Here is a 13,439-nt window from a genome sequence, read left to right on the forward strand (position 1 = left end):
CTCTCTCTCTCTCTCACACACTCCTTCACTTCCCTTCGTTCCACCGTCTCTCTCTCTCTCTCTCTCTGTCTGGAAATTCTCCCGATGGCCTCTTCCACAGACTGATACTGAAACGAGCTCTGATTGGCTCACCCACCCAATTAGGTAAGCGCTCTCACACCCAGAGGACTGCTGCGTCTTCTCTCCGCCCCCCCCGGGGAACGCTCGTGATGATGAATTCTAATGCCGAGCGCTTAAACGTACAGGTATATCACAGGATTCGAGTGTGAACAAGCTTTATAAATATGCAGCACACACACACACACACGCACACACACCTATGCTTTACTATTAACAAACTGTCTGTACGCCGTGGCAGAATCAGGACTCCAGCCACACATGTGCAGCGATGATGAGTCACAGGTGTGGATCATTTATAAGTTGTAATCAGGTCAGACCTGGCGTTGGCCCACTGAGAAGAAAAAAAAAAAAAAAGCAGAAGCAGAATCTACATAGAGTGGCGTAAAAAAAACAAACAAACAGTTATTTTCTTTTTTTTTTTGCATTTTTGTCACACTTAATATCAGACAAATATACTCTGATTAAAAAATAAATAAATATATATATATATATTTTAACTGATAATTTAATTTATGAACCCCTAAACAGGCCAGAATTTTTGTTCAGAATTTTTCTGCCTGACATTATACCCCTAAATCTTGAGGATTTCTATTCAAGCATTAGATAAAAAGGTTTCATGTTTAATAAGGAACGTGATAAAAAAAAAAACAAACAAAAAAAACATAATTGTAACTGTAACAAAAATTATAGAAAAATAGTCAAGTAAATCTGTTAATGTTAAAATATAATTAATAAAATCATAAAAAAAAAACATTTAGAAATAAATATTTTCCTGAATACAAATCAAACACTTCACGTCCTCCAAACTTATTGTTTTATATTGTTTTTTTTGTTTGTTTCTTTGTTTTTTTGTCTTTTTTCAAACATGCAGAATTTGGGTTTGATTCATGTTACTGATCTGGGATTATTTGTATCACCTACACCTGTAGCTTGTATCTATCTACCTATCTATCTATCTATCTATCTATCTATCTATCTATCTATCTATCTATCTATCTATCTATCTATCTATCTATATATATTATATATTTTAGAATGGATTTGAATGACAAATCCATTCTTTAGACAGTGCATCTCTACATCTTCATCATACTCTATATTTCAAACAGCCAGCATGCCTGTAATGTTTCTCTCTGACAGTTTTACTACAGATTTTTATAATGTATTATCGCGTGTCCTTGGGCCGGCCAGTCCGCATGAGAGTTTTGACATAAAAATGCTATTGATGCGAACGGGGGATTTTTTCATAAATGGGAATTGGATCCAAGGAAACAGATGAAGAGACATGATACAAAAGATGGGCAGAGTAATCTTCCTGGTATTGATGTTTACTCCATGTTTCTGTATGAAATGTTTAATGGCTTCATCCGTCGAGGCTCTTTTCATCAGGAGGTCAGTGTTTCTCCAGATACGCTTTAAATACGGATACGCCTCCGGTCTTCTGATGGCTACTTTATCCCTATTTACCCTGGTCAGCGGCGGGTCTAGCTGTATATAAATACACGTACACATGAGAACTGGGACGCTGAAGTCAGAATTGTTATTTGGTTTGCTGTTTACTCTCCAGGCAATCTTTAATCAAAATCGAGATGAGCTCTGGGTTTTCGTGGCCACAGATTTTATCATTTAAAGGCAGGAGGATAGATGTTTTGGCCTAATTCAGATGAGCAGAATTATTTATTGAGTCAAATAAATATTGCATAAAAAGCGGTTGATAAGTGTGAGTGTTCTCTACAGTGAAAACATTAAGTAATTTGTCTGTATATATGACAAAATAAGAGACCACTTCAGTTTCTGAATCAGTTTCTCTGATTTTGCTATTTATAGGTTTATGTTTGAGTAACATTTCCAAAATAAAAAGAAAAAAAAATCCAAATAAAAATATTTAGACATTAAAAATTTAAACATTAAGAGTATTTATTTGCAGAAAATGAGCTTTCAGAACTCAAATAATGCAACAAAAAGAATATAAGTTCATATTCATAAAGTTGTAAGAGTTCAGAAATCAATATTTGGTGGAATAACCCTATTTTTTAATCACATTTTTTATGCATCTTGGCATCATGTTCTCCTCCACCAGTCTTACACACTGCTTTTGGATAACTTTATGCTGCTTTACTCCTGGTGCAAAAATTCAAGCAGTTCAGCTTGGTGGTTTGATGGCTTGTGACTTAAGTTCTCTTATTTTTTTTTCAGAGCTGTATATAATAAATGACCAACCAGCAAGACTTACTCTGAATAAAATATAAATAAATGAACACAGTAGTGACAACTTACTGCTCGCAGAAAACTTCTAAGAGAAAAGGCTATTTGAGACGAAGCCAAATTACACTAAGCTAAAAAGAACAACAGCGTGCCTGCAGAGAGCTGGACCAAATCTGATGAACAGATGGAATGAAGATAATCCAGTGCCATTGTGTAGAGAATGTGTGTGTGTGTTTGTGGAGGAGGTGGTAAGAAAAGAAATGGTGAAGCCAAAACTAAATTAACTACATGGAACACAGTGCTGCTGGTGATCATACTATGCTCAGGTCATTTGCACTACATTCGCTCTAGCTTAACCGCCAGTGACAATAAGAGCACACTATGATGATATAAATGACAGTTTAATATGTGTATTTTATATATATATATATATATGTAGAAGGGAAGATACAGTGACAAATGGTAAAAGTTTGGGCTTCCTTGATCTAATGTCCTAGTGATCTGAAGACTGCAGCGTGTCCGTGTCAATGTGTTTAACGAGCAGGGGTGTAGCATGCTGACTACGAAAGTGGACTGTTGTCAGGGTTTAAATCGGTCAGTGGTGCACCAGTGGTGTTTCCGCCACCAAAACATGGCAGAAATTGACCTGAAAAATTGACCTTTTTTATCTTAAAGTATCATTTTTGTCAGTGTAGTACTGTGTGTAAAACTTATTTAATGAGATAAATCAATAAATAAATCAATATATATATATATATATATATATATATATATATATATATATATATATATATATATATATATATATATATATATACGTATATATTGATTTATTTATTTAAACCATAAAACGTTGTTTACTTTCTTTTGAAAACCAGGTAATCTATATGCACTTCACTATTTACAGTAACATATTCTTACCAGGAATAGCTTTTATCCTAGAATACACTGTTTTTCTGTCTCTGAGGAGTTTACTGTGTGTGTTATGCAGTGTTTGTTCTCTTCACAGACACCGTGGCATTTGGAAGGTGCTTGTTCTCTGAGAAAGTCACTTTGTAAAGACTATTCAGAAGTTTTAAATGCCTCAGGCTAACTTACAGTGAATTAGCATAATATAACTGTACAACGTATAAGTGCTTTGATCAAGTCTGTGATAGTGTGTGTGTGTGGGGGGGGGGGGGTGCAAATGTGTCTAAAACTGAAGGCAGGTGCGGTGATGTCTTGCTCCCTCTGCTGTCTGACAAATCAGTTCCTCAGAAGTGAGGTGATGAAGGTCTCGGAACCCAAACTGCATAAAAAATGAGCAAAAATATTCATACAGTCCACTGCTAGAACTTAATAATAAACTTAATAGTAATAATCTGATCTGTCTGCATTAGATTTGTCATTTGTCCCCAATATAATGTCACTGCTCAACAAATCTCCAAAATTGCAACTTTACAAAATAGTTTGTACATAATTTATGATTCACACAAAGAACTCCTGTCTATTGGTGACACTGTTTTGCCAAATACACACACAACATGTGTGCCATGTACTTGAAGAAGAATTGAGAAACCAGTGGTGCTACAGCTACAGTCATCTTGCTATTCTTTATCATGAAGTTTCTGGAAGAAAAATGAACAGAAATTGAAATAGTACAAATTTCACATTCTAATATAGTAAAGTTTAGGGTTAGTGTTAATCTAGGTTTAATCTAGAATTATCAGGATTCATAGGTTATATACAGTTATATTGTCCCAGCCATTCACTGCTGATGCTACAACACACGACACATTCCTCCTCTGACAAATGTGAAGTCAGGCTCCGCCTCTTTTTGAACTGCTGCTGATACTGCATTACCAAGTAGCATTGGAGGAAATCGCGGCGACTCGGTTCTGATACATCAGCTCACAGACGCAGCCTTGTGCTGATCCACATCACCCTAGGAGTGATGCTGGGAAAGAGCGCCACCTACTGTACTACTGTACCCACCCAGAGAGAGCAATCTCCCGATCATAGTGACAGCGCTTTAAATCTTTAGTCGAACTTGGTGCCCCCGCTTTAGATAAAGTTTAGGTTTAGTTTAGGTCCCCACTAAGGCCCAATCCCATTTCACTCCTTGCCCATTAGGCAAATAAATGGTGTCAGGAGCCAACAGGAAAGTTGTAACCTGTTTTTTTTTTCTTTTTTCCAAATGTTACTGTTGTATATACAGGTGGCAGCTGTCTGTATTCTTTTTAGGGCATCCCAATATGCATTGCAGTCAACACTTTTACAATAGAATTTTATTAAATAATTATTTACTGTATGATTTAGTGCTACAAAAAATAGAGGAATTGCGTACAGTAGGAGTAGAGTATATAAGAACAATAAATAAGTCATATTTATTTTAAAATAACTAAATATATATATATATATATATATATATATATATATATATAAAAACAGATGTACTGTAATAGTAGTAGTGTAATTGTGTAATAGTGCAACAATAGTAGATGTAATTGTGCTATTACATTAAACTAATATAGCAATAACCCAGTAATCACCCTCAACTTCGGAGAATTCACTTACACTTCACATTAATTTAATCCAGCGCTAATCAAGAACCGAGAGAGAGAGAGAGAGAGAGAAGCGTGAAACGTGTTGATAGAAACCTAAATAATCTATTCCAAATGTCACCCCAGGTCTAGCTTTAAAGAGACATGAAAGATCAGGGGAGAGGGAATGGGGACAGTACAAAAGAAGAGAGAGAGAGAGAGATAGAGAGAGAGAGAGAGAGAAAATAAACTAATTTACACCCAGTGTGAGTGGAGGAGGAAGGCCGAGAAAATGGGAGAAAGAAAGCGTACGAAAGAGTGAAAAAAGAAGAGGAGGAGGAGGAGGAGAGGGAGGAGGGGGCGGATGGGTAATCCTTTCTCTGGCGGTCAGATGCACTGAAGACACTTCATCTAAGGTGCCATTAACACATCTCTAAAAAAAGTGTCTTCAGCAGTGTTAGTGCACAGGAACACACAGCCACTCACCTCCCCTCAGTCTCTAATGCAGCTACACACACACACACACACACACACACACAAACACACCGACGAACGTAACCCCATCACACCCACACGCACACGTCAAGTAACACCCATAGACACACTACACAACGACACGACTCTATGCACATCTGTCACACTTCAGTACGGAAATGAACCCAGGGAGTGCACAGTGTAACACAGCACACACACCTTAAATTCAATAGTTTTCATTATTATAAAATAATACAGCATTGTAGATTAATACTAAAGTCATCCGAACTTTGAACAAAAAGATATGGAATTATTTAATTATAAAAAAAAATGTGTTAAAAAGAAACAGAATATGTTTAATATTTTTGATTTTTTTTTTCAAAGTAGCAACTCCAGCTAGAGTCCCCTGAAATTCAGTTAACTGTCTTTCAGTTAACAGCTGTGCTGAACTCATCAAGAGTTGATTACTTGATTTTTTTGTTCCTTAATAAAGTGTTTGAGAGCATCAGTTGTAAAGTTGTGAAGAGGTAGAGTTACAGGTATACAGTGAATAGTGAATATTTGAGTAATGTTCTAATATCTCATATTATGAGAAGCAAGAACTACTCAACTAAATAAAGAAAAAGAAATGAGTTAATGACATGAATTTAATCAGATAAAAAATAAATAAATCAAGAACTCTGAAAGTATTCTCAAATGCAGTGAGAAAGACCATCAAAAACATGTTAACAATAAAACTGGCACTCATCAGGACTGTCCCAAGAAATGAAGACCAAGAGTTCTGTCTGTTCATCAGAGTTACCAGCCTAATCAGATCACAAGACTGTGTGGAAATGCTCTTACTTTCACTATCAAAAATACACATCTGAAACAATTTAAGAGACCACTTAAAAAGCATGAGTTTCTTTGATTTCACCAAATTGAAAACCTCTGGAATATAATCAAGAGAAGGAAGATGGATGATCACAAGCCATCAAACCACCAAACTGAACTGCTTGAATTTTTGCACCAGGAGTAAAGCAGCATAAAGTTATCCAAAAGCAGTGTGTAAGACTGGTGGAGGAGAACATGATGCCAAGATGCATGAAAAAAACTGTGATTAAAAACCAGGATTATTACACCAAATATTGATTGATAATCTGAACTCTTAAAACTTTATAAATATGAACTTGTTTTTTCTTTGCATTATTTGAGGTCTGAAAGCTCTGCATCTCTTTTGCTATTTCAGCCATTTTTCATTTTCTGCAAATAAATGCTCTAAATGACAAAAATATCTAAATTATATTTTTGTTTGGAATTAGGGAGAAATGCAAATCAAAGAAACTGCAGAGCTGTATATATTGCTAAATATTGTGATAAATATATATATATATATATATATATATATATATATATATATATATATATATATATATATATATATATATATATACCTTTGTGTTTAGCAATCAAGGAACAAGTATATGACGTTTTGTCTTATAATAGTGACACTAGCATGCTATAAACATGCCAGAAACTGTGCAGCATCTGTCACGACAGTAACTGGTAATGGTATCGACAATGACGTTCTATTCCTGGACATAATCTGCTTCATGATGGCTCCTTTATGGTTTCTGAGCTTTATGAGTCTATGTCGGTGTTATATAGCAGGGTTAAAGTAAAGCATTATCCAACAATAATTAGCATTAGAAGCACAGCGGTACATAGTCAGAAATCCTTTAAATTATAAATACTCTAAATTAATCATTTACTCCTTAAAATATTAATTTGATTTTTAAAAAAACTGAATAGGAATAGATGTAGTTTTTTGCAGTGAGACATTTGTGGAACTGCTCTAACAGTAATTGGATTAAATCTCTCTGACTGGTTGGAAAGTTGAAGGAATGGGCAACAGGGTTCTGGTACTTCTCTCCGGCTTTTGAAGCCTCGAGCCGGGCCCTTAACCCCCGGCTGGAGTTCTACACAGCGGCTGACCTTTAGCTCAGAACACTGCAACCTTTCCTCCCTGGGTGTCCAGACTGTGCAGTTTCTGAGACTTTAAGAGTCTATCGATCCTGCAGCACTGCAGCTTTTCATTTTATTCTTCACAGCATTATTTCTGACAACATTAATACCTCAATTTATTGCATGTTTCTATCTTGGTGGCAGGAAATACAGGTGCGCCACTGACTTATTAAAACCATGACAACAGTCGACAGTCAGCCACCAATCATATCTTAGCCATGCAGGAGCACCGTGCTCGCTGGACTGTGCACTGCAGAGCACAAACCCAGATTTTACATCAACAATAAACAGAATAAAGAATAAAATAACATTACTGTTCTCTTAAATGAGCTGCTGGTGTATCTTCACAGTGTGAACGAGCAGGTCAGTATCTGTCTCTGCTGAGACACACAAAATCACAGCACTGCCAAAGTCAGAGCTCACCTGCCTCTTAAAAGGAAATTTTAAATGTCACGTAAGGCAAAAAAAAAAAAACACCCATGATTAATTAAGAGAATTACATGTAACCCAGAAATGATGCAGCGCTTACAAACCAAATACAAACCAAATGTAATGTAATTATACACCACTGAGAGGCGCTGGATTCCATAGGCACAGTGCAGAAACGCCATATCTCCAAAAGGTGGCACAGACAAACAAATGAATATTTTTAAATATTTAACCCAAATGTTTTCATTCTACAGCAGAAATAAAGGGATTGGCCTCCCTGTGACAACACTTTTGGAGGGGACATATTTGGACACACTACCCATTTTTGTGCACTGCTTTCACATACTGCTCAGTATAGAGAATTTCTTGATTTCAGATTCAACCCAAGTCTCAGGTTCAGCTGCAGAAAGAAGACAACAAAAAGCTCATGCTGAGGGAGAAAAAGAAAACCAAAAAAAAAATACAGACCTACCTGGGATGTACAGCGCTACCGCTGGAATACCAAAACAGTTGGGGGTGTTCTAAAACTTCTGACAGGTTGTGTAATTCTACAGTTATTGACTGTAACACATCTCTGGTGCTATGCATTAATAAGTCTCCTCTGGCTTCATTTTGGATGATTTTGTGATTGTTAGCACAGCAGTGACACCAACATTGTTAGTATAATGCTGGTATAACATGTGTGTGTGTGTGTGTGTGTTTGTCTTTATTACATTGTGGGTTCCACAACCTGTTAGCACACTTACGGTGTGGGGACCAAAATACTTGTGGGGACTGCATAGCCTTCAGAAAGGGTGGTTCCCACAAAGCATTGTCTAATCAGGTGACCCCACCATGCCACAAAGACAAGTATGTGTGTGTGTGTGTATTTTCATATTTTTGTGTGTTTGTCTTTATTACATTGTGGGTTCCACAACCTGTCAGCACACTCGCAGTGTGGGGACCAAAATAATTGTGGTGTACTGCATAGCTTTCAGAAAGGGTGGTACCCACAAAGCATGGTCTAATCAGGTGACCCCATCAAGCCACAAAGACAAGTATGTGTGTGTGTGTTTTCATATATTTGTGTGTTTGTCTTTATTACATTGTGGGTTCCACAACCTGTCAGCACACTCACGGTGTGGGGACCAAAATAATTGTGGTGTACTGCAAAGCCTTCAGAAAGGGTGGTTCCCACAAAGCTCAGTCTAATAAGGTGATCCCACCATGCCACAAAGACAAGTATGTTTGTGTGTGTGTATTTTCATATATTTGTGTGTTTATCTTTATTACATTGTGGGTTCCACAACCTGTCAGTACACTCACGGCGTGGGGACCAAAATAATTTTGGTGTACTGCATAGTTTTCAGAAAGGGTGGTACCCACAAAGCATGGTCTAATCAGGTGACCCCACCATGCCACAAAGACAAGTATGTGTGTGTGTGTGTTTTCATATATTTGTGTGTGTGTGTGTGTGTGTGTGTGTGTGTGCGTGCGTGTGTGTGTGCAGCGGCATTGCTCAGGTTTTTAAACCACTGAGTGCACTTACTGGCCACTTATTAAACATACTAAGTGAGACACTGAGGTTAAAATGATTTATTTATTATTTTTTTCATATTATTTTTAGGTGCACACTGAGCAATGCTTTAGAATAATAGCACTTTTGTCCTCTCAGTCCTCTGCAGTTACAAACTACCGCTTGTTTTTTTTTTTTGTTTTCATGCACAATTTATGTTAGTCATACTCTTGTTGTTTTTTTAGTGTTCGCTTTTTAATGGATGGGCTTTTCTCAACTCAGTATACAGCACTGAAGTGTTTTAAAGGACCAGTATAAAGCCTGAGGATGCCAGATACTCTTAGAAATCCACATATATTAACCCCTCCCCCCACACCCAAAATTTTATCCCACTCAAATAACAATAATAATACCCACTAGGCCTGGAATGGTGGCTACCACACTTTTTTGCAACTTTGCTGGAGTGTGTGCTTTCACAAAACCTTTTTTTTTTCTAGTGTTAATATCAGGTTGGTCAAAAACAATTTGTATTTACTACAGTGGTGTTAAATTAAATAAATTTAACTAAATAAATCAGTGCCATCTCAAACAAAATCTGCTTATATTAAACCACCAGCTTTGTCTTACCTATGTAGCAGTCTGATCCAGTCCAGTTGGGCTCGCAGACGCAGGTTCCACTCTCAGGCATGTAGGTGCCATGGCCGGAGCACTGGTCCTGGCAGGCGGGCAGCGGGCTCTCACAACTCATGCCACCCCAGCCTGGCGAACACAGGCACTCGCCTTTCACACACACACCATGCCCCGCGCACTGGGGATCCAGGCAGTCCACTGCAGACAGTGATAAATGAGAGCAGAGAGAGGACCATTGTTGTCATTTTTGATAGTATGCAGGGCTACAGCGGGTGATTTATTGTCTGTGCCAGTACTGGACTTACAACATATAAATATATATATATATATATATATATAATACTGCAAAGGTACGGTAATAAATAACATATAATACTTTATTATTAGAGAGTACACAATATGTTATACTGTATATAATAATCAACATTACAACATAAATTAAACATGCAGTTTAAACAGTTTGGGCTGATTTCCAGCATTATATTCTAGCAGAATAACATTTGGTTAAAAATATAACAGGTATCACATACATTTCTTTATGTTTTTTTAAAGAGGTTATAAACCTACGAAATGTACTTAATATCTGTTCATATAGTAACACTTTCTATGAATGGTATGTCTATTAAACACTATAAACATACTCATAACACGTTATAATGCATTCCTAAAACAGTATAAACATGGTTATACATATTTGCAGACACATCGCAATATGCAGATCAGTCAAAAAACAATACCACCTCCCTGCTGACGTCCAATCATCTGGGTCTCACCGCTATCAGAGGCATACTTCTGCTGCTGCAGCTCAGCCAATCAACTCACTCTGCCTTCTGCTTTCCCACCTCTAAACCCATACATCACCCAGTGCCTCTCGCAAACTACCCCTCCCATTTTTAGCTTTTTTCAAATTTGAAAAAAGCCAGTTTAAATTACAGCAGGTTCTATTTAGATTTAAGCATTATGGTTTATGCTGAAGGTTTAGGTTCTTCAAGAGATAAATTACACTGATTGCTTTTTAACCCTCACTCCGTTCAAATAGTTATTTTTTTTTTTGTTAAAAAATGCTAGCTAGTACTTGTCATATCTAAAATAAAATACTATAACATTGTCATCTTGTGGATTATCACTGTTCCCACTTCACACACATTGAGCTGGATTTATAAATCAGTAAGCCGAGACTCTCAGTGGAGTGTTTACATGTCTGAATCTTGTCAATGTCAGTCTCGACCACATATTTCAACTACGCTAAGCTTGGATCGATTAAGCCCACAGTCAAACCATTGAAAGACATTGAAACTGGGCTGTCTGCTGCATGATCATATCTCATCCAGACTTCCATCGAACTACATGGGTGTGCATGCATGCAAACATAGCAACGGACGGTAGTAAATCCACTGTGAATATGAGGATTAATTGGTGAAGCTGATACGATCGATGATACCAGCGTAACCAATCGTGGAAGAAGAAAAAAATAAAAAATAAAAATATAAACAGGTAATACTGATTCCGCAGCGTTAGAGGTTATAATGCAAGGACACACTGGAAAGAGTCACAGCTGTATTTCACAGCATTACAATCACATTTTCCCAGTCTAAATGGTCCGTGCTGTTCTCCCCAAAATTGCGTTGCCTGATAATGATCTCACCCCGCCTTTTACGAGCTTAAGAGGTATGAAAATGTTCGCAGTGTCTCTTTTCGCCGGGAAGCCGGTTAACAAGGCAGGACGCGGGCGCGTGTTCGCGGTGAATAAAACCAGCCGGCGGAGCCCGCCCGATACATTAACTGCTCCGTCTGCATTCGCCTACTGTATGCATGGCCCAGTAAATCTATTCCATTTAGCCCGTGTAATTAGTCTGATACTCCTGGCTTTTATCGAAGCTCAGCCTCATCAACTCAAGGTTATACCCGTTACCGAGGTTTCAGACGGACCCCACTATTATCCCCGCAGAGAGCGGGCGTGTTCCACTGACGATCCATTGATTTTGTGTTTGAGCCGGGAAGAGTCTGAGGGCCGCGCATGCAAAGGGAGAAAAATAACCCGGGGGCCTTCGGCTCTGAAGTAGCCAATTGTTGTGCGAGCATGAGGACAAACAGTGTGTAGATCAAAAGTGCCACACACGGAGGTGTAGAGAGAGAGATATAAATATAGATAGATAAAGATAAATGCTGTTTATCTGAGCGGAGGAAAATGTGACATTATATAGGATATACAGAGTACAGAGTCATTTTTAAAGATTAAAGATTAAAGATTAAAGAACGATTCATCATTATATTTTTAAGAAACATATAAAAAGTTTAAGCTCTATTATTTCTTGTCAGCAGAGCTACAGCCAGTATTTTCTAACTAGAACTGTGTCGGTGTTGGCCTCTGACTCTGCCTGTTAATCATTCCCCAACTCCACTAACTCCACATATGGGGTTGCCAGGTGTAAAAAAAAAACAACAACAAAAAAAAACACAACAGCAGTCATAGTAGCAACCATGGAAGTTAGCAAGCAGCTCAAATGATAGCTGCTACACAGCCTAAAAAGTCGTAGCATTTGTCGTAGAAAGCTCAGTGACCAAATATGGAATAAAACTGGACTAAATGGCAAATAGTAACAAATCTATCTATCTATCTATCTATCTATCTATCTATCTATCTATCTATCTATCTATCTATCTATCTATCTATCTATCTATCTATCTATCTATCTATCTATCTATTCTTTGCAGGTGTGAATGTCACTTTTGCTTATTTGCTCATACTGTGTTGGACTGGCCTTTTGAGGGTGGGGTGCCATGTGGAGGGGTATTGGAGGGTGGGGTTATGGGGTAGAACTGTAGGGACAGGGGTTGCAAGGTGTACTATATGATTGTCTTCTCTTTCTATGCTTTTCTTTGCCAATTATTTTATTATCTTTTAATTATTTCCCCCTTGTTATGTCCCTTATATCTTATCCTACTTAAAATGACAATAAACATTTGATAAAAAAAAAATGCAGTAAGGGGACTAAAGCACACGCAGGCTTGTTTTCAGGTTGGCTTTGTATTGTTATGTCGTGTTTTACAACAGTTGGCTGCTTTAGGGGCATGTCACTGAAATACAAGCGCATTTAGAGTCTGGAGTAAAGGGCTTTTTACACAGCGAGCGACAAATCGTTCCCCACTCTGCCTGTCTCTCTCCACTGCCTCGCTTCCCTCAATGCTTTTCAGGGTCAAGCCTGATTGTCACTGATTGTCTGAAACATGTGCATGTGCTGCTCGCTCTGTGAAAAGCCCTCAACAGTAAATGCAAATCAGATTAAAGTGAAGTATTGGCTTAACAAAATTAACTGACATAATATTATTCATATACTGGCTACTAAAAAAAAAAAAGTTTAATAATATTAATAAATTGTCATTTATTCCTATTCTGTTCTCCTTTATTGTATTAGATTGTGTCTCATGCATGTTTTATTGACAGAAAAAAACAAAAACAAACAAAGTACGTTTCATTTGCACTGTAACCAATTCCTGTATTATTTTTTACAGTAAAATATATACAGTGAATAACTGTTTAACAATGTTTTTTTGTAAAA

General features: G+C 37.4%; 1 protein-coding gene across 1 annotated transcript in view; it reads right to left on the reverse strand.

Annotated features, from left to right (window-relative positions):
- The window catches only part of LOC103038474 (teneurin-1), a 382,057-nt gene that overhangs the window by 132,704 nt on the left and 235,914 nt on the right, over positions 1 to 13,439 (reverse strand). The window contains exon 12 of the mRNA XM_049484363.1: positions 9,877 to 10,077. Coding sequence (XP_049340320.1) covers positions 9,877 to 10,077 — 201 coding nt within the window. The remainder of the gene's footprint in view (positions 1 to 9,876; positions 10,078 to 13,439) is intronic.

The sequence above is a fragment of the Astyanax mexicanus genome, chromosome 10 (genome assembly GCF_023375975.1).
Source record: "Astyanax mexicanus isolate ESR-SI-001 chromosome 10, AstMex3_surface, whole genome shotgun sequence".
NCBI lineage: Eukaryota > Metazoa > Chordata > Actinopteri > Characiformes > Acestrorhamphidae > Astyanax > Astyanax mexicanus.